Source organism: Choristoneura fumiferana, chromosome 6 (genome assembly GCF_025370935.1).
Source record: "Choristoneura fumiferana chromosome 6, NRCan_CFum_1, whole genome shotgun sequence".
Taxonomy (NCBI): domain Eukaryota; kingdom Metazoa; phylum Arthropoda; class Insecta; order Lepidoptera; family Tortricidae; genus Choristoneura; species Choristoneura fumiferana.
Window position 1 is genome coordinate 11269018 of NC_133477.1, and position 26050 is coordinate 11295067.

The following is a 26050-nucleotide window of genomic DNA, read 5'->3' on the forward strand; positions in this document are numbered from 1 at the left end:
AAAAATTCTAGCTTTAGGTATCCCACGAACTCTGATTAGGAATTCATAATTAATGAATTAATTATATTTTAAAGAACCTAAGTACCTACTAAATAGGTAATTCGATACAGCAAAATAAAACACCACGGACGGAGTAAATTTTTACATAAAACACATTTATTGAATGCAACAAAACACTTGGTACTAAGCCATAGTATCTGCTACCTATGGTATGACAATTACAACTTAATTCCTACAGCTATTTATTAATGCATGAAAGGAAGGCATAAGTAAACATTTTCTGCAGCAATTTAATGAATCACCACAGTCCGTCATTTAGTCAACAGGATTTAAAAACTTTGAAATTAATCCCGATTAAGAATAGAACATTAATTTAAGTGGTGTATAAACTGACGCAGTCAAACATTTGCCTTAAGGCAGCATGTTTGTTATATTAAACATTGAACAAATACTTTTATCAGTTAGGAAGTTCACATAACACTCGACGGAGCCTGAAACCCCTTTTACTTGCATATTCTACAACAATATTGACTTTTAGTCATGGACTGGACATCATCACACAGAATATTCCGATGAAAGTCTACTATTGCGTAGAAGACACCCGATACAAACAACATTGATATGTCTTGACATACTTTCTCACGTTTACACGCACGTTTTCGTACGTTTTACGTAGCTCCGTAAGTTTCGTCCACTCGGGACCATGGATCAAGGCCGGAGGTTTCTGCAGAGGAGTCAGGGTGCTGCGTCGCCCCGGGGAGCCACCATGACCAGGCTGTCGTCGCTCGAGTAGCGCTTCATTGTGACTGCACTCGCTTGACTGCGATAGAGAAAATTTAGAAAATTTTATATCTCGTCTAGATAGTGGGAGAATTAATTGTAATCATTGGCGTGCAGTGCGTAAATTCTAGCATAGGCAGCTGCGCCTGCAGAAGCGCGCCAGTCCACCGCAGCAGGGCACCCAGCACTAGTGCTGTACCCATATATGCTCATGTCACGGTAGATTTGAATTCAAAGTTAGTTCTAATAGAACTACAATTCGAAATCAAGACACACCTGCCATGGAATTATTAAAAAATACAAGTACACAACTACACGTAGCTATCTGTACCCTTAGGGTCTATATCGGATGGCATTCAATTATTAGTCCTATCGTTGTGTCGAATAATTTGTCCTAATAACGTATGGCATACACTTTGTTCCGCATATTTTTGATTGTCCGAAATTGTTGCTCCTATTATTGTCCTAAATATTATTTGTCCTATCGTTTGATGTGGCTAAGATTCAACTGTCGAATGATGATGTGCGTACTTAATTGTAATTGTTATATTATACCTAGTAGGGATCGTTTAGGGATGACAAAAAAAATAACCTCGAAGGCTACGGCGGGAGCTTCGATACGCTTCGCTCTCGCCTTAGCCTTCTAATCTAACCTATCCGAGTCGGGGTGCCCAGGAATGTCTTGCTCGCTCGCTTCGCTCGCTCGCTTCAACAAATGGGTTTTAGGAGGTTTTATGTTAGGATTATTATGCTTTAGGTAATTAGATTTTAGAGTTATCAATATTAGGACAAACGAGTAGTATGCCATTCAACAGTATGCCAAACATTCTCGGCCAAACATTTTTAGGACAAAAAACGTTATGCGATACGACAGGCACCCGTACCCCTAGTGTAAGTTTTTCGATTACAAAATACGTCTCGATCGCATTCGCGTTAAATCTCAATTTGTATAGAAACACGAACATCGCAAACGTTCCGCTAGAGGCGCTGTTCGTGTTTCCATACAAATTGAGATATTAACGCGAACGCGATCGAGACGTATTTTGTAACCGAAAACTTACACTAAGGGTACTGATACATTCAACTACTTGTCTATCTTGTTGGAAAGTTAGCTACAGCGACGGCCTGGATCTAGAGCAAGAGGAGCGGTGGCTATATAGGCGCCAGATGGCAAGGGGCGCCATTTTTTAGTTTCCAATGCAAAATAAAATTTTGGTGTCGCCTTTTGAGAGGCGCCGAAGCGTTGTCTACCACGATCAAGGGCTATAGAGCCAACGCTGGTTAGCAAGTTTTAGCCGCAATAGATTTTCTGACGCTTTTTATAAACACTCTCAGATTACGAAGTCTAACTTGCGCGTTTCAGCGAACTAATTGAGGCTACCGAAACCACAGTAACAACAAGTAGTAACAAGAGATTGCTAATCTGAGTGCGCTACAGTCTACTACTAGCTGCCACCCTAACTGCGAGGGCGCATTGACTATACTTCGTTTTTTTAGCATTAGAAAAAGGGCAAACAATCTTGACGAGTCTTTTTATTGAAAAAAGTTTTCATAGAAACAGTAACTATTAATACTTATGATACTAAAAACATGTAAATGATCATATGTCCTTGCTAATTGTTACGTATTTGCTGTGAAGTATTTTTCAAAAGTGTTTTTCAATGAAAAGACGCGTCAAAATCGCTTACCTTCTTTCTATTGCTATAAAAAAACGAAGTATAAATACTACCTAAGCCTATAATTGCGCCGCTAACTGAAAAAAGTTCGAAAATCGAAGTTCGTCGAGTATCGTAACGTCTCTCTTGCTCTCGTATTAAATAGTATACTCGTAAGTGTCAGAGGGACCGAACGACACGAACTTCGATTCGATTTTCGAATTTCATAGTAGTCCTGAAGGGGCTGGGGCTGTGTTCCGATAGTAGATATCTACCTGTATCTGGTCCGGGGGCGCGGCGTGGGGACAAGCCGCGGCAGGCGGTGGTCGAGCGCCAGTGTGCCGGAGCCCGAGCTCGAGCCGCTTGAACTCTCCGACCACGCCAGCTCCGATAAACTGTTACCAAGCAAGTTAACATTACCATAGAATAAATTGTTTTTGGGGGCGCTCTACTTTATTTCGTATTTAACTATTCAAGCGGTCGTGTAATTGTCATTGAATATGATAAACATGGACCAAATTAATATTTGCGCTTAAAAATAGGCTAACGTTTCGTAACAGTAGTTAATTAGTGATAATATTAGTGTCCATTTGTTTATAATTTCTGGCCGTGCGAATGTGGATTCCACTATAATATTCATAACATACCTAAAACAAAATTATGTTTTTTTTGTTAATTACGATGGGTGACTTGTACGTCGTCTCCAAGAGCGATCCGGTATAAAGTTAAACAACGGTTCAGCGACTGTATTTTTTTATATAATAGGGGGAAAACGAATTGGCGGGTCATCTGATGGAAAGCATCATCGCCGTCCATAGACATCCACAGCATAAGTCGAGTTACGGATGCTTTGCCGGACCTTTGCGCAAGGAGTAGGCTCGTTTTTTGAAGATCCCTAAGTTCTACCGGTCCGGAAATCCTAGCGCTGCAAGCTGAACCCAAAGTTTTAAAGTATCATCACCTGGTAGAGATTGGCGGCAATCTGTTTGGCGCGTACGCATCGTTGCTCTCGGTGTAAGTCGAGGCGTGGATTTCTTGCTGATACAACTCATACAGCTGGCCTAGCTCCGGGGCCACCGATATACCCATTTCTGTAATACATTCACTGTTTTATTGATTGATCAAGCGTTACTTTGGGGAGGATGTTGCCAATTAACTACAACATGACTGCAACTATTTAACTTGCTTGCAAAGTAACAAGGTTGCAGTCAAGGCAGTCTAGGACACGCCGTGGCAATTACGCAAAAAACACGCAAAAAAAGTACAAGCCAACTCATTTTTTGTGTTAGTCATCCCCGTTTACACAAGGGTAACATTTTCTTTTATCGGTTAGTAATTTTTAATTATAAAGTTAACTAAAAAACCAAAAAAGTATGATGTAAAAGTGGGGTTTATGACTTCATTTTAAATTAAATTTTTCTGTCTGTTTTTGGTAGGTAGGTAACGATTAAAAAAAACCTTAAGAAAATTCGATTTAAAGAAAACTATCACACATTGGACTAAGGCATTTTGGATTCAGAAAACTCTTGCTAATAGGTACTGCAATGTATCACATCCTGAAAATTCTACACCGTATAAAGGACACGCTGTATAAAGGCCAGCCTGAAAACGTAAGCCCGGGGCATGGGCCCTATGCTTTTGTGTGTGTGTGTGTCATTCACCCTCGAGGGCGCGGCGCTGGCGCGTGATGATCTCGTCTGAGAGGCGGCGCTGCGCGTCGCGGCGCTGCAGCGCGAGGTCGCGGCGCCGCAGTTCGTGCGCGCGCGCCGCCCGCTCGCCCTGCAGCGCCAGCTTGTCCGCTTCCAGCTCGTGCACGCGGCACACCAGCGCCAGAACTTCGCGTTCCGGCCCGCTGCTGATGCGCGCTGGCAACTCCTGCGCATCAATATAACAAGGTCGATGAAATGGGATTTTAGATCAGGGCCGCTAAAAACCTGCTGCAGTTAGAAATTGTTAAGCATCCAATTGTTCTGTCTGCCCCCTTGGTTATCGACCTGCTCGAGCTGGGCGCCACGCATCCGCACTTGTTCCAGCTGCCGCTCGACGCGATCCCGCTCGATGCGCGTGGCTTCCTGGTCACAATTCACGCCCGCCACCTGGGCCTAGGTCTGCCCCATCCCAGAGGTTACTGACCTGTTCCAGCTGGCGCTCGACGCAGTCCCACTCAGCGCGCCCGGATTCCTGTTCACGCTCCACGCCCGCCATTTGAGCTTAAGTCTGCCCCACCCCTTCGGTTACTGACCTGTTCGAGCTGAGCCCCGCGCAGCCGAACTTGTTCCAGCTGGCGCTCGACACGGTCCCGCTCGGCGCGTGCGGCTTCCTGTTCACGCTCCACTCCCGCCAGCTCGGACCAGGCCTGTTCCACGGCCACTTCGGCTTCGGCGCGCTCGTTGCCGACGCTGCTCGTGCTTGATGCGCCCGTGCCACCTCTGAAATAAATAAGTTTTTGTTTAACAAATCGCTGATTGTTGGTATTTTTTGTTGGTTTTATGCTATCTCCAAAAGTGTGGTGCACCTACCACATTAGTGTCAGTTAGACTACTGTAAGTGGATAAAATTTACTAGACAGTACCTTACCTATACTAGCTAGGCGCAACTGCGCGTCACTCAAACTTAATCTTGGCCAAATTTATGTAAAAGCTTGTGAAAATTATAGAATTGCGTAACGCTTTAATCTTCTCGCTTATCTTTTTAAGCTTTTCTTTTTATTCGACTGGATGGCAAACGAGCAACTGGGTCTCCTGATGGTAAGAGATCACCACCGCCCATAAACATTTGCACCAGGGGTATTGCAAATGCGTTGCCAACCTTAGAGGCCTAAGATGGGATACCTCAAGTGCCAATAATTTCACCGACTGTCTTACTCTCCACACCGAAGCACAACAGTGCCCGCACTGCTGCTTCACGGCAGGATTAGCGAGCAAGATGGTGGTAGCAATCCGGGTGGACCTTGCACAAGATCCTACCACCTGAAAAATGCTAATGCCGGCTTGTGCATGTCAGTTTAAATTACTGTAAATAATAGCATTTGAACATTTTGGTCACATTGCACTATGATATAATCTGATAATCTTTCCTTCTCGTGGCCAATAATATCTAATTTTATCATCAACTATGATGTGTCATGAACTTAACCTACTCAGAATGTTTCGGAACTCTTAAGCACACACTCGAGGAGTAATCCAATTAGAGGTGAGACGTATTTACTGGAATAGGTTTTTGGAATAGATTTTGGCTTGGACGCGTAAGTACGCGTTCCCGCCCGCGATTCTTTTAGCGTACGAGTATTTAGGAGTACGGCGGCTGACAACGTTCCGCCAACTTGAAAATTAGCATTTTTGTACACTTTTAAATTGAAAATTTTATAAAAATTGCTAACAATCCTAAGCCTGTATAAAGTATGAAGGGAAGTTTTTAGTCGGTATTTAATATAAGTTAAAATTAAAGAAATATGAAGTGTGAAGCCTGAACTGTGACGTGGAATTCCGTAGTTCGATATTCGTGAAACTACTAAAACTAGTACGCGTATACGCAATCACGGGAGCGTATTTACGGGAATCATTTTGTTTACGCAATGAGTCAATTGAGTTAAGTAGGTAGGGTCGTGGACCTAGTCTTTGGATCTAGTCTTTTTGTGGACGCGTACTCGCATGACTCAGTCCGCGTTTTGCGTAGTACGTCTCACCTCTAAATCCAACATGCACATCTCCATGAAACACCGCTCACACCAACAAACGTGCACTAAGTAACACTTGACACCCGACGAGGACCCTAATGTTCCACACCTGTAACTCTGATGCGTGCTAAGCCTCGAACTCGGCATATTGATAGGCTTGTACAGGCGGTTGAACCGCGCCTCCCAGTGCGAGATAGCGGCGTGTTGCCTCTCGGCGTCCAGCGCCAGCCCCAACAAGTGGCTGTCCAGTTCCATGAGCCGCCGCCGCAGCCGCATCTGCTGCTTAAACGTGGACACTATAGCTTCGCGCAGGGACTTCAGATGCGCGGCGCTTTCTTCGGTCTCTTGTTGGGACACCTCCAAGGCTAGCTGCTGTTGCTCCTCTTTTGTTTTTCTGTTTTTATTAATTAAAACATCATATTTTTTTACTTTGCTAGCTAAATTATAAGACTAAAGATAATCAATGAAAAAGAAACCAGGCAGAAAATGACAAAAATTTTGTTAGTCACACAGTTCTATCTCCATAACCAGCTAAAATAGCTTAAAATATTTTTAGGATTTCCCAAAATTCCCACGGGATAGCAAATAAAGAGAATGTCTTTTCGAGCTGACTCAGACAAGGCACACTAGAGTTTTTAAATTTGACACACATATTAAATACTTATTCCCTTTTCTTAAAACGTTTCTTAAATTAAAACTAACTGACTAGTTTATATTATATTCCGTAAAGGTAATAGAGGTGCATTCAGACGAGATTTATCGAAATCCCCATGGGATAGGGAATAAAAGGGACTTACTACTTTTGTTTCAAAGTGACTCCGTGCCTACACTCATTATGCCAGTTGTTTTTATCAGAGTACTTACCATGCCTTGGCATTATTGATGAATCTTATTAACAAATATCCCACTAATATAATAAATACGAAAGTAAGTAAGTTTGTTTGTTTGTTTATTTGTTTGTTTGTTACTTCATCACGTCTAAACCACTGAACCAATTTAGATGAAATTTGATATACAGATAGTTTGAGTCCCGGGGAAGGACATAGGATAGTTTTTATCCCGGAAAATTGCATAGTTCCCGCGGGATAGTGAAAACCGAAATTTACGCGGACGGAGTCGCGGGTAACGGCTTACTTTACTATAAATGTTAATTTCACTAAGTATGTGAACGAAGTTGTGGGCAAAAGCTTGTGTGCTATTATATATAATGCCTGGCAAATTATTCCAGTAAAATGGTGTCAGTAGCGGTACAGTCACCAGCACCAATATCTGACGCAACAAGCGTGCATAAATATCTGATACGACTCTATTTCTAGGGCCGGAAGGACGTGTCAGATATTTTTGCACGCTCCGCTGTGGCAGATATGAATGCTGGTGACTGTACATTGCGGGGTCACAATCCAAACGAGTTACACAAGATCGATCGAGCACCGCAGTGTCATGCCACTGGAACGATTTTACTGGAATAATGTGAACCGAGCATACAAAAAAAAACTAAATATCTACATCGAAAATACAAACTGAAATATAGATGCACAGAAAAACCAGAAAAATAAGACCAGCGCTGGGAATCGAACCCAGGTCCTCGGCATTCCGGATATAGGTTTTACGGGATGACCGTAAAAGTAACATAAAATTTGGAATTGAAATAAAAAATACAAAAAGATTCCAAAAAACCAACCTAAATATCTACGTTAAATAAAAACCATTTTCGTGATTTTGATACTCACACGCCGCGATCATCTTTCATCTTCAGCTTCAGCCGAGCGATTTCATCCCGCAGGTCGTTTATGACAGACCGGTACTGCGACATGTGCATCGGAGTAGCCACTAACTCCCTTTCCACCTGAAACGTTAAAAAATAGATTGAAATAAACAGCTCGCTCGCATCACGAATAGGGGTCAATTCACACAGAACACCTTTTGTTGAGAGAATACGTCACAGCACGATCCAAAGTTAAAGAAAATCTCGTTAAACATGAGTCGGGATTGACCTGAGTTAGCAATTATAACTCGGAGATAACTCTGTTCCATAAGTCCGCTTCAATGAAACGTGCAGCGTCGCGTCGCGTCGCATTTGGTGTGAATTGGCCTAAACGTCGAATTTTGCTCGACATGTTTCGAACCAACCTGTTGCCGTTGCAAGCCGAACATTCTACAGTCAACTAATTTTTTTACGTTCACCATTAATGTTTAGAAACTGTTTACATTATTAAATATTAAATCAATGATACAAAAACTCCTACAAAACCTTGAAGTTAAACGCGTGATCTAGACCACTACATCCACGGTGACAATATTTACTTAACTATTTTGAACTACTTAGAGGCCAAGACGCGTCCGATGGCTTCCAAATAATAAGACTACTTGCTACGAAAACCCTGTTTGTAGACTGTTAGTGCTTAGGTATGTATAGTAGACTAAACGGTCAGTGACCTGCCTGACTTACAAAGTATGTAGGTACCTAACACGGCTGGTAGGTACGTCATGGCTGTCAGAATTGATGAATCAGCTCTTTTATACTTCGGTTTTATTGTACTAGTTGCTTGCTTATTGACGATGTAAACTAAATATCAAATTAAAATTTGGTCACATTATTTTACGTTAGTAAATAGGTACATTCAATAAACAACAGACGCAATGAAAAGCATCAATTCGAAATAAACTGTACATTATTTTGAAATAAAGAAGCGTAGATTTTCATACGAAATTTAAAAATCCAGTAAGTACTATCGGGTTAGGAGTAATTTGCCGAAAGTGGTTCTCTAAATGCGTTTTTTGAATATTTTAACGATTGTTACATTCTGTGTCTTATCAATTTTAAAATCATTCAATGATACTCTATTTATATTCTATCCTGTATTGTTCATCATCATCATCATCATCATCCCAGCCTATATACGTCCCACTGCTGGGCACAGGCCTCCTCTTAGAACAAGAGGGCTTGGGCCATAGTTCCCACGCGGGCCCAGTGCGGATTGGGAACTTCGCACCAACCATTGAATCGCTTCGCAGGTTTGTGCAGGTTTCCTCACGATGTTTTCCTTCACCGCAAAGCTCGTGGTAAATTTCAAATGTAATTCCGCACATGAATTTCGAAAAACTCAGAGGTGCGAGCCGGGGTTCGAACCCACGACCCTCTGCTTGAGAGGCGATAGGTCAAACCACTAGGCCACCACGGCTTATTATTCATGCGTATTGTTCATGTTGGCAAATAAATCAATCATCTTCTTCTTCTTCTTCTTCTTCTTCTTATATTTAAGTGTGCTCATGAATATGACATCCATACTAATATTATAAATGTGAGTGTGTGTGTGTTTGTGTGTTTGTATGTTTGTCCGTCTTTGACGTCGAAACGGAGAGACGAATTGATGATTTTTGACATAGGGATAATTTATGGGCTAGAGAGTAACATAGGCTACTTTTTATCCCGTAAAAAAGCACAGTTCCCGAGGGAACAGCGCGCGGACCCGGACAACCGAATTCCACGCGGACGAAGCCGCGGTCAAAAGCCAGTTACTGATAAACAGAAAAAAAATATCTTGACTTTTCTCCTACGTTCTCATTCATAGGTGAAATCAAGTTGCAAGTTGTTATATAGTTTTTTTTTATTCGACTGGATGGCAAACAATGAATACAATGGGGTCCTTCGAACTGGACAGGACGTAACTATTACACATACTACCTCTATTACGTACGATACAGTTACCGGCAAACTTCTTGAGTATTGCTGGCGTCGTGAGGAGGGTAAGTTCGATCATGTATGTTAGAACCGAAGTTACCTTAAATTCGCTTCCTCACGACGACACCATTGTTACCTTGTGGGTGATAGAGGAGGCGCGCTACATGTAGTGTAGCGTGGAGCACGTAATCTCGCGGTGTGCGGCGACACCATTGTTACCTTGTTGGTGATAGAGGAGGCGCGCTACGTGTAGTGTAGCGTGGAGCACGTAATCTCGCGGTGTGCGGCGACACCATTGTTACCTTGTTGGTGATAGAGGAGGCGCGCTACGTGTAGTGTAGCGTGGAGCACGTAATCTCGCGGTGTGCGGCGACACCATTGTTATCTTGTTGGTGATAGAGGAGGCGCGCTACATGTAGTGTAGCGTGGAGCACATAATCTCGCGGTGTGCGGCGACACCATTGTTACCTTGTTGGTGATAGAGGAGGCGCGCTGCGCGTAGTGTAGCGTGGAGCGCGTCGTCTCGCGGTGCGCGCCGCCTGGTGCCACGTGCGCTACCATGGCCGTGCGGCAGCGCCCGCCCAATACTTCACGCAGCAGCCGCGTCAGCTTCGAGTCGCGGTAGTTTACGTATCTGCATCAAAGTATACCTCTTAAGTATTGTCGAACTGTAGCAGGATATTAGGCCGAGACTGAAACCTTAACTAATTTGCACACATTTTTGCTTTCTGGGGAGTTGTGGCGGAAGGCGAACGTCCACATTAAAGGGAGAAAAATTATTTTTAATAATTTAAGATAAAATATTTTTTCTCTAAATGAAACTAATACCAGGTGAAATTGAAACTGAACCTTCAGTCAGTGACTATTTATAATGGATCACATCTAGCTGGCTGGCTAGCAATTATCATTAGACGGCCTGGTTCTCGACAGGTAATTCATCTCATTCATCAATGCCATAATAGGTTCAAGTAGTCAGGATGATCGCCATCTTCAATAGACGCAACTAGCACAAGTATGAACGTTAATATGAATCCGCTAATCCACACCTTGCTCCTCCGGACAGCGCCATGATGCAGTTGGCGAGCGCGAGCAGCGAGCGGTTGATGTGCGCGCCCTCAAGGCGGCGCGCGCGCAGCCCGGCGCGCTCCGAGCCCGCCAGGTCAATCAGGAACAGCCGCCCGCGCTGCACGCCGCCCGCCACCGCTGAACTCACTGTCACGCTGCAGAGAACAACACGATACCCAATAACCTAACCAATAAGTCCGCTGATCCGCCCCTTTTGCCACAAAAAATGTTTTACTGATTAGGTTTAGTGTATGTTTTTCTTTTTCAGGTGTTTATTTTTTATTTTATTTTGTGGCAATAAATGATTTTTCTTTCTTTCTTTCTTTCAAAGTTCAATATCTCAATAACGGCTGAAGCGATTTTGATAAAACATGTCTAAGAACCATCGCTAAAAAACCTGCTTTCAAATAAAAAAAACCGCATTCAAATCGGTTCACCCGTTTAAGAGCTAAGGACAGACAGACAGACAAACATAGCGGTCAAACTTATAACACCCCTTTTTTGCGTCGGGGGTTAAAAACTGGCCAAGTTGGAATCGTACAGTCTAAGAAACTGAATCATGTGGCTGGGTCAAAATTCTTTTCGTAGTCTTGTTTATTTTTTCCCTAAAAAATGTGACGGAGTAGGTACAGTTTTTTGTACGGGACACAGTGGCATTTTTAATTTTTCTCAAGGTAAATATTAGTTACACTGAGAAAATCAAACAATGGCTCCACCTTTTTTTATTTATTAGTAAATTAATTTCGTGACAGAGTGGTCAGAAACAATGCAACGAAAAGAATTGTGACCCAGGTACCAAGGTGGAACCTTTGTGCTACTAATGTCATGTTGACATCCCATACTTTTGTCAAGGAAATCATAGTGAAATTGATTATAAAAGGTTCCACCTTGATACATGAATCAGTTTGTTTGAAGTTCGAGTGTAGGTACACAAGAGATTCCGTACAAAGTACCGAAAAAATAAACGTATCTTGTTTGGAAAGCCGAGCTGGACGACAATATTGTATGACCTGATGGCACTAAAATGAGGGCTTGAATTATCAGAACGTTTATTATTGCTTTCATTCCGATGGAGATCTTTTGTGCACAATTTGTTACCTAAGCAAGGCATGTCCCCGCGACGAGTGCTCGTTGGCGTGCGTGGCTTCTGCGGTGCGCGAGCGGTCGCCGCGAGCCAGCAGCTCCGACACGTGCCCGGCGCTCGTGGCCCGTATCTGCACAATAAGTATTAGGGACCCCTTACACCATGGACCTCTAGCACTGTATGTCGAGCGTTGTCCCCTTGTCAGCACCTGCGCAGCGTCAACGTAGCGTTCACCCAGACTTTGACGAAACTTGCCCTAAGTTGAACTATCCTTAGTCCAAGTAAAAAATATTTTTTGCTATCAGACTTATATACATTTTAGGCATGGACGGAAAAACATACACACATACCTGATGAAATTTAGCACATATGATTAGAAAATGTTATCTATAGACCGACATATGCAAAAACTGTGCAATTCTGTCAATTTTACATATATATTTACTGCTCAAATTGATAATCTCCTTTTTAAGTCAGTTAAAAATGATAATGCGGCAGTAACTATAGTCGGCCAAGAAATTGGTTCACCACCCTAAGGTTTAATGTCATTTGTAGCGCTTAAAACAACAAAGCCTATTTTCACTCACAAGTTAATATGACAATCATCCTTATTGTTTTATTTCTGAAGTAGGAATGTCATTAAAATTGGTAAAGCACTTTCTTGGTCGACCATACCTACCTCACTGAGGCCGGCCACCACGGGCGCGCCGCTGCCGCCCTCGTCGCGAAGTTCCAGCGGCCCGGCACTCGGATTTAGAAGATCACGGATGTTCTCGTTGTAGATCTCGATATAGGACATCTTCACCTAGAATGTCGAGAGTACATCGAAGGAAGTTTATTGATGAGAAGAAATATTGCTTTCAAGTGTGTCTAGAAAGTCGTGTGTCCAGTGCATAGGCTTATCAAACTTTTTTCAGTTTGCAGCGCTCATACATATTATAGGTATCGATCAAGGTATGCAAAATAGCTGCATTTGCGTTAAATATTTGTAGTGGTGCAGGTGCAGTTGACCGCACTACTTTGCGGAGGAGCAAATCAAATTGTTCAAGTTTATTTCGTACCCATTAAACTCTATTCACTTTTTTCTTTGTCTTGTACCTTTGTCTTGTAAGGTTTGCATTTAGTCCGAGAATGAGGCCGTCGAGTTCATCAACGATCAAAGCCCCTAATCAAATAAAGATTAAAGAAAGCGAGCTCTCATTGTTTGTCAAGAAATAAAAGTCATAGAGACTAGAAGATTAATTTGAAAACGATAGGTCATTAGGAATAGTCGCCAGACATTATTCATTAGGCAGCAGGCAGAGGTACGTACGTGGCGGCATTTCACCCCCCATATTGATTCTGCTTTCAGCGTAAAGCAAACATCCATTTGAGGCACGTTACAGAATCTATGAATATTCAAAGCTTCAGGGTTCCGCATGTACTAATGTAAACTACGGTACCTATGACTCATACCTCATACGTCCTTGCGTGAGTTGCGAAACAAGTATTTACTTTACATTATTTCTTTTGACTAAGTTTTTGCATTCATCCCTCGAATAGGTGTTAAAACTTAAAAGCTCTGACTCATGAAGTTATTGTCATAGATCAGAGCAGGCACGTAGCCAAAAATGCAATACCTATAGCAGTATTGACGCACAAACCTCTGATAATAGTTTCGTGTTATTAGCCTGTTAGCGGCAAGAATTATAGTTCGCCGGGGCAAGGATTTAAGTGCCAAAACGAGGAAGGTGGTGCAACGCCAGCCTTTGTTATCAGATGGGTGGCAAGGCCGCCCTATCGCTACGAGAGTGCCTGCCCACGTAAACGACCTGGTACTTCCACCACTATCTCCTTATCTTGTTTAGTATCTGATAATTAAAAAAAGGTGCGTCAGCAAATTTATACTTTTATAACCGTTAACAACGACGAAACCATGTTATTGTTTTCTATAAAACTTGTCATCATTAAGTACAGTCGAGTCTAGTAACGGCGCAGAAGCGTGTTCTGATATTTTTGATAAAATTTTTGCTTACAAGTTTATGAACTTGACTGTTTACCTACTCAAGAAAACGAAAGTTCGGTCTCGTTTGTAATAGAGCTAAAATATTCAATTGGATATGTAACGCTTCCGGTTTTCAAATCATGTGAATGCCCTCGTCGACCTTTGTAGAGTTTAATGAATAGCAAATGAATAGGTAATTTGCGGGATCAAGTAGGTAAATAGGATATTGACATAAAAATTACTACGGTAATTTATGGGATCGTCCGGACGAACGTCTGCGCAATTAGACGATTGATGCTAAATGATTACACAAATACGTACTTACTAAATAGATAAATATAACAAGATTAATGTAAAGCATTTGTGTAATTAGTGGAGCAGCAATTTCAAAACATATTATTGATGTTCGAGGTTTTTAAGCACTATAAAATGCCTTTATGTAGGTAAATCGTGCCTATTACCTGACTTCACTCCGAAAAAGCAATTTAGGAAATAAAGGTTAACTTCCAGTTCCAACATCAACGTGAATCATATCTAGATTAAACAGTCTACTTAGATCCTTTTAAGAACATTTTCATCAATCATTTAATTTCATTGCTACTTACGAAATTACTCTTTTGAAGTTCACCGTATTCTTGTACTCCTAGCTGTAATCAATTACGCCATTATAAAAAAAACCGGCCAAGAGCGTGTCGGATACGCCCGAAATTTTTTTTTGGGGGGCCTCGGTTTTAATGAAAATTTGCACTTTAAAGTTGAATATTTTGCAAACAAATCACTGAATCGAGAAATCGTTTTAGCAACTCCGTAATGGTTTTAAAAGACCTATTCAACGATACCACACACTACAAGGTTGGATGAGAAAAAAAAACACCCCCACTTTACGCCTATGGGAGGTACTCTAAAAAAGTTTTTTTTAATTTTTTATTGTACCATTTAGTCGGCATAGTTTACATATATATTCGTGCGAAATTACAGCTTTCTAGCGTTGATAGTGCCTGAGCAAAGCCGCGGACGGACGGACAGACAGACAGACATGGCGAAACTATAAGGGTTCCGTTTTTCCGAATTGTTTGAAACCATTAAAGTAATGTTAAAACGGTTTTTTAAACTTTCTCATAATTAATATAATTTTATATGATTCCTCCCTAAAAAAAAATTTTTTTTTCATGATAATAAAATTCTGACATATTTTCCCTGGGATCTTTACTATGACTGGGTACTTTTGATGAGCTTTCTGCAAACCCTGAATCATTAAAATCTGTTATTTTATTAAGAGGTAAGTATAAGAGAATAAGTATTTAATTGATTTCATAATAAAAATATCTCTGATTAAATTACCTTTTTACCAATGAAACAACTACTTATACAATAGCCAAGCTAATTATTTTCCGTTCTATTGCAATATTTAAGAATAATTCTATTTATTTGCTCCACTGAAAACCAGCGTTAACTGCACATAATGTGCGGCAACAAATGCTGAGTGGAGACCCTTCTTGAGCTGTCGTGTTGTGTCACCAAGTAACATAGTTTTAGTGCTAGTTTTAGTCTTATCTATTTTAATATTGTAAGGTGGTGGTACTTATGGAGCCAAAATAAATCTTTCTTTCTTCTTTCTTTCCATTAATAGAGATGGGCCGAACATGGGTTTCACCGAATATGAATTCAGTAAAATTTACCGAACCGAATATTCGGCATACCTAATTGATTACTTCACGTAAACAATACAAGTCTGAACTTCTTCACGCAAAGCGCGCGGATGAAAGTCTAACCCTTCCGTCCGCTACTTCCGCTGTACCCGATGTTGTTATTGCATCATCTGGGTAAGGCCGCGAATTTTGACCAATTTGGACGTTTCAAATTTGGAACGCTGATAAAAAAAAACTGATAACACCTAGAGGTTTAATTTTTTTTTATTATATTACACGATATAAACTCTCAAGGTCGCAAATGAGATAATTGATTTAAACCCTTTTAAAAAATATATATATTTATTTCCGTCCAAAACGTAACGAAAATTGACTATTTTTTTTTGACCACGAGTACTTAATACCTTATTATTTTCATGCTATTTAACTTCTCATGATCATGATTTTGTTTAAACAAAATTTAATGATATAACGATAGTCCTAACGATTGCGGAATCATGATAATCAAATAATTTTCATATTTTATATTTATTTCTTTTCACGTGCCAAATGTCCACGTTTTCGTTACGAATACTTTGGTGACGCTTTTTTAAGCTAGCTTTAACGCCAATTTTGGTAGAAATTTGTTTTTGTACACTGGCAACTAATACTCTAATAGGGCAACATCGATGAGATAAATAAATCTCATCAGTTTGTTGACAAACAGCCATCAAAAGTGACGCGGAGATATTTTTTTGAAAAAACGTCGAAAGTGTTTGTTCGATTTTAAGGGTAAGTAGTGATTATTTTTAACTGGTTGTTTTTTCATACGATAGGGTAAACTTTTCCATGCAAGTGGCATGTATTATTATGTTCAAAATGACGTTATTTCACCATGATAAACGATTTTTTGTTTAAAATACGTTACACTTTCGTTACGATTACGTTACATTTTTACAAAATGCTACGTATTTTTTACATAACGTAACGAAAAAATGTGGTAAAGGGAAGTTCACACAGAAAAATTCTAACTTACACCAGTTTATTATTAGGTTTCCAATGACTGCACGCACAGCAAGTTAGTTAGATGGATATTTTGAAGAGACTTGTGGCGACAAGAGAATTGTGGCGAGTTCTGTGTTCACGTCCTGCTTACATGCATAGCGTATTTAAAGTGAGACAAACGGAGAGATTCACTTACCTACTTAGTTCATTTGTTACCTAAACTTAATAATCATAATAATTTATTTCCAAACATCTTTTTACATTGTCCACTTAACTAAGACACTACTTCCTAAATTGGTAAAACCTGTGATTTAGGGTTTTGGCCATTTCTTTGAGGTATTTAATAGCTTGTAGGTACAGTCGAAGTCACAAGCATGCTCACAACCAGGTGGTAGGACCTTGTGCAAGGTCCGCCCGGATTGCTACCACCATCTTCCTCGCTAATCCTGCCGTGAAGCAGCAGTGCTTGCACTGTTGTGTTTCGGCGTGGAGAGTAAGACAGCCGGTGAAATTACTGGCACGTGAGGTATCCCATCTTAGGCCTCTAGGTTGGCAACGCGTCTGCAATACCCCTGGCGTTGCAGATGTTTACATCTGCAACGCCAAAGGGGTATTGTATAAATGGGCGGTGGTGATCTCTTACTCATTTGCTCGTTTGCCATCCAGTCAAATAAAAAAAAACCACTTATCCAAATTCGTTATGCTTATAAATGTGCACCTTATTGTCAGTGTTATAGAGGCATGTAAAGAGACACTTTTGGAAAGATGTTCGTCAACTAGAGGGTACTTCTACTTCCACATTCTCATGTTTAGCTCTATAGATCTCATATAGGACAGAAATTAGGATCAGTATCGTCAGAAAGTTCTAGTAAAAATAAAAACTTCACTTTATAATATGACATGTATTTTTTTTCATACATACGTTATTTAATGAGAATATTTACCAGTATGATCTAGGTTTTATAAAAATTTACGTTACGTTTTATGGTAACGTCACGTATTTTTTTTATGTTATTTCTATGTCACATTGGTTAAAATTCGCGGCCTTACCCATCTATTAAAGGGTAAAACTTCAACACGTGCGTTTATTTTAGTTATTATTTATTTTAAAAGTCCATTTTAATAAGTTTCTCTTAACATAACATAAAGCCTAAAGGCTCAATACAGTAAAAAGTTTGAGTACTACTTTGCCGAACATTCGGTGATTTAGCCGAATATTCGGCCGAATGCGAATATTCGGTAAACCTGCCGAATATGCCGAATACGAATATAAAACGAATATTCGGCCCATCCCTATTAATTAAGCCAAGGCAGCGATTATGTCTTTGCGAGCATTACGTAGCGTGCGAGAACTAAAGGTTAATAAATATCCTTTTACCGCGATAGCGCTGAATATTTTATTTTTTAAAGCCTTTCCTTCAGTGACGTTAACAATTTAAGTTAATGTTGAATTTTTACACCACGATACAAAATCACATAATAGAAGCAACTATTTAGTTAGCTCTGCCTAACCTACACTAATCACTATTATGATAAGAATGATCATTATGACAAGAATACGAGTTAGTGCTAACAGCCTCCTGATGACGGTAGCCATTTGAAACGAATGCTCTATAGATTAATGCAACATTTAATGAAAAATAAGACGTCTCTTGTTGAGTATGAATATTTAATACTAACATAGACATAAGCTACTAACCGATGAGTCTTGTTTTCCGAATTTTCCGAATTTATTACTCGTATTATAATCAGTTTTAAATCTAATTAGAAGCAAAATTCTGGTTGATAACGAGTAGATACTGAGGCCAATTTTTCAAAATCACATTTGTAAAAATAAGTACCGTTCTAATTTTAGAACAGACTATTTAGTCTGTGTATTGCTACAAAAATATTACCACTCCTTGCAGTCGGGTAAAACAACCGTTCGAGCTACAGTCGTGACACTTGTGACAATGAAACACGGAAACTGGAACATTGCAAAATGTCAGCGAAGTATCAGAAAATAACTGTATTTTCTGGATTGACAGAAGCGCCGTGCAGTGAGTCTGTTCAATTTTTAGGTTATATTTCCTTTAAAATAACTTTCCTTCCTAATTAACTCTCTGGTGGTGGTTTAATAAGTACATAATATTGATCTAACTCAATAACCCATCTGTCCGGTTGGCCAAGGGCCAAAGTTATGGAGGGGAACGAGGAGCCCCCGGATCCGGTCGGCGGTAGCTCCATGAACTCGATTGAGATGGACACGCAAAATATTTCACGAAAGCGTAGCCTTAGTTTCTTGGAACAATCGCCGTCCGCATCTTCTGAACCTAAAGGGAAAAAGGTGATGCAGGGAACGGATGCCGACAATGCATCTATAGCAAACCTTTACAAACACCCTGACTTAGACGAGGACTCCCGCAAATACGGCATTTATGACAGTGGCCCATTTATTGTACACATCTCCCGAGACGCAGAGTCTAGCAACTCGGCCATCTCACTTCAACCTATAAAGGTTGGCCTCGCTTTATTCAAAGATAACATTCAAAATATTAAAAAAGATGGTATAAAGTCCGTAGGCAGAAACCGTGTCTCGGTAGAATTTATGACCGCTGTGGATGCTAATAACATCTTAGAAAACCCTGTTTGTCCAGAAATAAATATAAAGCCCACATCCCAACATACAATGTTTCCCGTATGGGTTTGATTCGTGGCGTACCAGTCGACTGGTCGATGGAAGAATTTGTTGACGCGACTGACCTTAAAGACGGACATGGCAAAATTCTCAAAGCCCGACGCCTCCAACGCAAAGTAACCAATGAGGGAGGTCCTCCATCCTGGGTTCCAACTCAAACTGTTGTGGTGACCTTCGAAGGTCAAAAACTTCCTGAGAAAGTCTTTGCTTTCTTTACATCGCTGAAGGTCGAAGTATACGTTCTCCCAACAATCCAATGTCGAAAATGCCTGAGGTTTGGCCACATTCAGGCCCAGTGCCGCTCCGATGCTCGCTGTTTCAAGTGTGCACAAAAACACCCTGGTGAAGGATGCAACATCGCTCCTGAGCAAGTGACTTGCCTCTACTGTTCAGGCCATCATTACGCGACAGACCAACGCTGCCCGGAATATTGTAGACAAAAGTCCATCAAATTGGCAATGTCAGAGCACAGCATCTCCTATCAAGAAGCTTCCTCTCGCTTCCCTGCCGTACGCCGCCCTTACGCGGACGTGGCCAAGGTTATGTTTGACCCAGACCCTAGTCCCCTCGGCAATCTCCCCCCTCTGGTCCCCCTTCCCTCCCCAATCGCCCATCTCGACTTCATACCGTAAGACGGTCAGCCGTAAAGCTAGATCAAGAACCCCCCTGTCTCCCGGATATGATCGACAAGCTCATAAAAATATCGTGTCGACCCACAATCTCAACTTCCAAATGGTTATGCCCTATCGTCACGACGGACGCCAGTTGAGACGCCCAATGATGACCTTATGGAACTGTTATTCAAACTTCTTACAAATATAATCGCTAAATGGAGCGATTGTTTACCGCCCGACGTTGCCCCCTTAATGATTTCACTTGCCGAGATGCTATCCTTCTCCAATGGCCCCCAGGCCAATTTTCTTCAGTGGAATTGCCGTAGCCTTATCCCAAAAAAACCTGATTTGGTCAGAATCGTCAACGAGCACTCCATTTCTGTAGCGGCCATCTCGGAGACATGGTTGAGACCGGAATCCCGCTTCAGGATCCCGGGATTCTCATGCCTCCGGGAGGACCGCGGTGATGGTCGTGCTGGTTGTGCGTTGTTGATCAGAAGAGATTACTCTTTCTCCCAAATACCCCTCCCTCCTCATTCACATGACATTAACGCAGTTGCGGCTAATGTCATGGGAATCAACTTTGTATCCATCTATATCCCACATCCTAATTGTTTCGGAACACTGCCATAGTTCCTTTGCCTATCTGTGGTAGATGCATGTCTAGCGAGTTGTGATTGTGACATTAGAGATTCGGGATTGCGCCTAAAATTATAATTGCAATGTAAATGTGGAATCAATAGTCAAATGAGTAAAGACTTCAGTATTAATTTCTGTGTCGTATTATTATATTTCATAACACAGAAACATGGTGTCAGAGTGAATCAAGTCAAGTAAAAGCAAATATAATAATTATCTATATAACACTGCCGGTGCAAGATGGAGAGTGAGGAACTGAAGCTAATTCTTAAGCAACAAACTGAAATAATGGCTACTATGCAAAGCCAAATGAAAATGCTACAGCAACAGATGACAAATAAGCCGGGCAGTAATGAAAGCGATACTAAGAGTCGTGTCAATGTTCCCTGGCCGCAACCTTTGGAGGTTAACTCGGGCGAGCCGAATGAAAACCTAAGTTTTTTTAAAAATGGATGGACAAACTATTGCCTAGCTACGGGTATGAATAAATGGGGTGAAGATAAAATGGAGTTGAAAGCAGGACTTCTCATTAGTGCGATTGGGAGTGCGGCCATGAAGAAATATATGGAATTTGGTTTAACAGACGAGGAAAAGCGATCAGAGGGGTCAATTTTACGCAAAATGGATGAAACGATTAAGAAAAAGACCAATATTATTTATTGCAGGTATATTTTTAATGCCCGGAACCAATTACTAGAAGAAAGGTTTGAAGATTATCTCTTAACACTTTGAAAGTTAATAAAACCCTGTGATTATGGTGACATTGAGGATGAAATACTACGAGATCGTATAGTAGTGGGCATAAAGGATAACGAGGTTAAGAAGGAGCTGCTTAGGGAGGCAGATTTGAAGCTAGAGTTGACCATTAGTATCTGCCGGTCAGCGGAAACAGCGGCAGAGCAGCTGACAACACTTCAGAGCTCTGAATGTGAAGTAAATGAGATAAGTAAAGTTAAAAAGTATGCTAAAGAAGCTCAGTTGTGTAAATTTTGTGGACAGAAACATATTTTTGGACGAGACAGATGTCCTGCTTATGGAAAAAGGTGTGAGGCATGCAAAGGCCGAAACCATTTCAAGCTGGTCTGCAAGAAACTTCGTCATCCTCGTACAATTAAAGAGGTGAGAGAAGAGTATAGCTCCTCAGAAGAAGAAACAATCATAAAAGCTATACGAGCTAATGAAAGGTCAGGACATACAGAGGCTGAACTATTATTTAAAATAAGAGGAAGGTGGGTTCCTGTTTTCTGTACTCTGGATACAGGAGCACAGGTGTGTGTAATGAGTATAAAAGACTACAAGAAGCTTACGGGGTCAGAAGACGTGTCAAATCTCACTATGCCATCACATAAGTTAAAGTGCTACAATGGGTCAGAGCTGGTTGAATTTGGAGTGGCGCAATTTGAGTGTTTAAGAAATAATAAACTTTACAAAATTGAGTTCCATATTGTAGAGGCAAGCCATGAGCCTCTTCTTTCTGAAAATGCTTGTTTGTCCTTGGGTCTAATAAAGTACTGCAACTCTGTTAATTCTGGCAACATTAAGGACAGGGCTAAGGCTGTTGAATTATTTAAAGAATACAGTGATATATTTCAAGGCTATGGCAAGCTTCCAGGTGAAGTTTCACTGGAGATAGATGCATCAGTGCCACCACGCATACAGTCAGCACGAAGAGTTCCTATGGCAGTACGAGAGAAGCTTAAAGAGGAGTTAGAGCAGCTAGAAAAGGATGGTATTATAGTACAAGAGATGCAGCACACTGATTGGGTAAATAATATTCTGATTGTAAATAAAGATTCCAAATTCCGTATTTGCCTGGATCCTATTCCTTTAAATAAAGCTTTAAAAAGACCCAACTATCAATTCACAACATTAGACGAGATGCTCCCGGAACTCGCTAAAGCAAAAGTTTTTACAACAGTAGACACTAAAAAGGGATTTTGGCAGCTGGGTCTGACAGAAGAGAGTAGCAGATTAACCACTTTTTGGACGCCTTTTGGCCGTTTCAGATGGCTTCGGCTGCCCTTCGGACTCTGCTCATCACCGGAGATATTCCAGCAGAAGTTATCCAGTCTGCTCAGTGGGCTTAAAGGAGTTGAGATTATAGCAGATGATATCCTAATTTATGGAGTGGGTGATTCTACAGAAGAAGCCATAGTTGATCATAATATAAAATTGGAAGAATTATTTAAAAGGCTGCGAAAGATTAACTGCAAGCTGAACAAAGATAAGGTACATCTCTTGCAATCTTCTGTTAAATTTTATGGACATGTTTTGACAAATGAAGGAGTAAAGGTGGATGAGTCCAAAGTGGTTGCTATAAAAAATATGCCTACTCCAGAATCAGCTAAGGACGTCCTAAGGTTCTTAGGTATGGTAGGATATCTGGGTAAATTTATAAAAAATCTTAGTTTCCAAGCTAATAATCTCAGAAAACTTACTAGAAAAGACACTGAGTTTCATTGGTCCCAAATAGAAGAAATGGAATTTAAAAATATTAAGAAAATTATAACAGAACTGCCCACATTGAAATTCTTTGATGTAAATAAAAATGTTAGTATAGAATGTGATGCAAGTGAGTTTGGATTAGGGGCAGCTCTGTATCAAGACGGTCAAGTGATTTGCTTTGCTTCTCGCTGCTTGACGCCTACAGAAAAAAGATACGCTCAGATAGAGAAGGAAATGTTGGCAGTTGTTTTTGCATGCACAAAGTTCAACCAATACATTGCAGGCAAAGGTAAAGTGACTATTAATACCGATCATAAGCCTCTTGTTAATATAATGAAGAAACCACTTACGGATGCCCCAAAACGCTTGCAGATGATGTTAATGACTCTCCAAAAATATAATGTTGAACTACAGTTCATACAAGGAAAAGACAATCATGTAGCGGACACTCTTTCTCGAGCACCTATAGTAGAGCAGTCAGATACTGTATATGACTTAGAAAGCGAGTTAAGTCACAAACAGATATTTAAGCTAATCAGCGAGCACTCAGTGGTTACATTTCTCAAAATATCAGACAAACTTATAATGAAAATTAAAGAAGAGACTGAAAAAGATCAAAACATGCAGATTATTATTGACTACATTATAAACGGATTTCCAAGGTACATATCTGACTGGCCTATTGAGCTTAGAGCTTTGTATAAATTCAGCCAAGAGCTGTCAACAAAGGATGGTCTGATATTCAGAAATGATCAGGTACTCATTCCAACAAGACTAAGAAAAATAATGACAGAAAAGGTTCATGTCAGTCACAATGGAATATCTGCTACACTCCGTCTAGCCAGAGAAAATATCTTTTGGCCTGGTATGACTATAGATATTAAGGAGTATGTAGGAAAATGTACATTTTGCGCCCAGAATGCAGTGTCCCAAGAAAGACAATCTTTAATAAGCCATGAAATACCTATCTACCCATTCCAATATGTATCTATGGATGTATTTTCAGTTGGCAATTTAAAATTTTTAGTCACAATTGATCATTACTCGGATTTTTTCGAATTAGACCCGCTGAGTTCCTTGACTTCTAGAGAAGTAATTCAGATATGTAAAAAAAATTTTTCGCGCCATGGAGCACCACAGAAGGTGTGCTCAGACAACGCGACTAATTTTATTAATGAAGAATTTAAGAAGTTTGCGGAAGATTGGAACTTTGAACATGTCACTTCCTCTCCACATTTTCCCAGCTCTAATGGAAAAGCAGAGGCAGCAGTAAAAGTGGCAAGGAGGCTTGTGGTTGCTAGCATGGAGACCAAACAAGATCTTTGGTATAGCTTACTGCATCATAGAAATATACCTATAGAAGCAGACAAGGTCAGCCCAGTGCAAAAGTTTTTTTCCAGGCGAACACGAACAGGTCTGCCTTGTGTATTAGATCATTTGCAACCAAGAGTTGTACAGGAAGTTCCAGCTTTAATCAAGAAAAGGAAGGAGAAAGTTAAGGAATGCTATGATAATAGAAGCAAGGGTCTGCCTAAACTTACACAAGGTGAAAATATAGTAGTACAATTGCAACCAGAACTAAATAAGAAATGGAGTTTTGGAAAAGTTGTACATGTGCACAATGAGCGCTCGTTTACAGTCAAGGTGAACGGTAAGCTGTACAGACGTAACAGAGTACACATTAAACCATTCCCAGGTGATATAGCACAGGCAACTCCTGTGCATAATAGAAGAGTGGCGCCAGATGAGCCACAACCTGAGTCTTCCTTTTCAGATTGTTCAGGCTTTCCAGTCCCAAGCTTTGAGGTAGTACACAACCCCCGGGTACTACAGTCACCAGTGCAAGTACATGAAGCTCCGCGCAGAGGTCAGCGACTGCGTGTACAGCCCAGAAGATTGCAAGACTATTTACTTTACCAGTAGGACTAGTTTAAAAAAAGAAGAAGATGTTTCGGAACACTGCCATAGTTCCTTTGCCTATCTGTGGTAGATGCATGTCTAGCGAGTTGTGATTGTGACATTAGAGATTCGGGATTGCGCCTAAAATTATAATTGCAATGTAAATGTGGAATCAATAGTCAAATGAGTAAAGACTTCAGTATTAATTTCTGTGTCGTATTATTATATTTCATAACACAGAAACACTAATATAAATTTAATACCCGATCTTTCCACCATCCTGTTCTCGGTCCCTCCCCCTCTCCTCATCCTAGGGGATTTCAACAGTCACAACACGTCTTGGGGTTCTTCGCACTCAGACGCATTTCCCGCTTTCCTCTTGGACCTATTTGATGACATAAATGTCTCAGTTATTAACGACGGCTCTCCCACTCACCGGGTATACCCCGGACAAAATCCCAACTCAGTTCTGGATTTGTCTGCTTGCTCTCCTAACCTCTCATGTCTTCTATCCTATCAGGTACTGAGACAATCACACGGAAGTGATCATTTCCCTATTATCATTTCCCAACCATCCTCTGTTCAGCCTTCCCCGCCCCCCAACCCCTCCTTAAATACAGATTGGATAAAGCAGATTGGCCAAACTTCTCTTTTATATAGAAAAAAGGCTAAAAGAGCTCGACTCCAACCTGTTAAACCCTCTTGGACTCTACAACCACTTCCAATCCGTTCTGATAGAAGCTGCAGATAAATTCATCCCAAAGAAAAAAATTGCTAGTAGCAAGATCCCTCCCCTCCTTGGTGGGATGCGGAATGCACGGCGGCGATAAAAGAAAGAAAGAACGCCGAACGTAAATACAATGATTCCGGTCTTTCTGAAGATTTTATTGACTTCCAAAAAATCTCTGCTCGCACTAAACGTCTCCTAAAAAAAGCGAAGAAGAAAGGATGGAAGGGATTTTGTGAAAGTCTCAATCCAAGAACGCCCCCATCGCTGGTATGGAAAAGTATTAAAAAATTCAGAGGCTCCTTCGATCCCGATCGACCATCCCCCATAATCCCCCTTCCTGGTTGGCAGAGTTCGCAGACAAATTAGCCCCTGCATCAGTTCCTGAGGAATCCTGCATAGACCCATCTCCTCCCTCTAGCGGGCTAGGCCCTCTCGACAGCCCTTTCACATTCTATGAACTTGAGTTAGCACTTGACGGCCTCCGTAA

General features: G+C 40.9%; 3 protein-coding genes across 4 annotated transcripts in view; 2 read left to right on the top strand and 1 right to left on the bottom strand.

Moving 5' to 3' along the window:
• Window positions 1-134: 134 nt before the first annotated feature.
• LOC141429051 (kinesin-like protein KIF19) overlaps window positions 135-26050 on the bottom strand; it is a 51019-nt gene continuing 25103 nt past the window's right edge. For both annotated transcript variants that reach the window (XM_074089204.1, XM_074089203.1), the window contains exons 5-15: window positions 12622-12747; window positions 11957-12072; window positions 10840-11013; window positions 10262-10427; window positions 7842-7957; window positions 6221-6505; window positions 4678-4864; window positions 4097-4310; window positions 3397-3526; window positions 2711-2830; window positions 135-820 (exon numbers count right to left, since the gene is read on the bottom strand). In XM_074089204.1, the coding sequence (XP_073945305.1) occupies window positions 736-820; window positions 2711-2830; window positions 3397-3526; window positions 4097-4310; window positions 4678-4864; window positions 6221-6505; window positions 7842-7957; window positions 10262-10427; window positions 10840-11013; window positions 11957-12072; window positions 12622-12747 (1719 nt within the window). In that variant the 3' untranslated portion in view covers window positions 135-735. The remainder of the gene's footprint in view (window positions 821-2710; window positions 2831-3396; window positions 3527-4096; window positions 4311-4677; window positions 4865-6220; window positions 6506-7841; window positions 7958-10261; window positions 10428-10839; window positions 11014-11956; window positions 12073-12621; window positions 12748-26050) is intronic.
• The window catches only part of Dic1 (Dicarboxylate carrier 1), a 40644-nt gene continuing 30855 nt past the window's right edge, over window positions 16262-26050 (top strand). Inside the window, exon 1 of the mRNA XM_074089210.1 lies at window positions 16262-16346. The gene's annotated coding sequence lies outside the window, so the exon portion shown is untranslated. The remainder of the gene's footprint in view (window positions 16347-26050) is intronic.
• On the top strand, window positions 21228-25039 carry LOC141429057 (uncharacterized). The gene is made up of 2 exons (XM_074089216.1): window positions 21228-22253; window positions 22496-25039. The coding sequence occupies exons 1-2, from the start codon at window positions 21768-21770 to the stop codon at window positions 22574-22576; spliced, it is 567 nt and encodes a 188-aa protein (XP_073945317.1). The 5' UTR covers window positions 21228-21767; the 3' UTR covers window positions 22577-25039.

Bases quoted from the DNA above. Each gene is read 5' to 3' on its own strand.
- LOC141429057 (XM_074089216.1), top strand. From the start codon at position 21,768: ATGAGTATAAAAGACTACAAGAAGCTTACGGGGTCAGAAGACGTGTCA. The intron at 22,254-22,495 runs GTAAATAATATT...TGGCCGTTTCAG, and splicing joins AGATGCAGCACACTGATTGG to ATGGCTTCGGCTGCCCTTCG.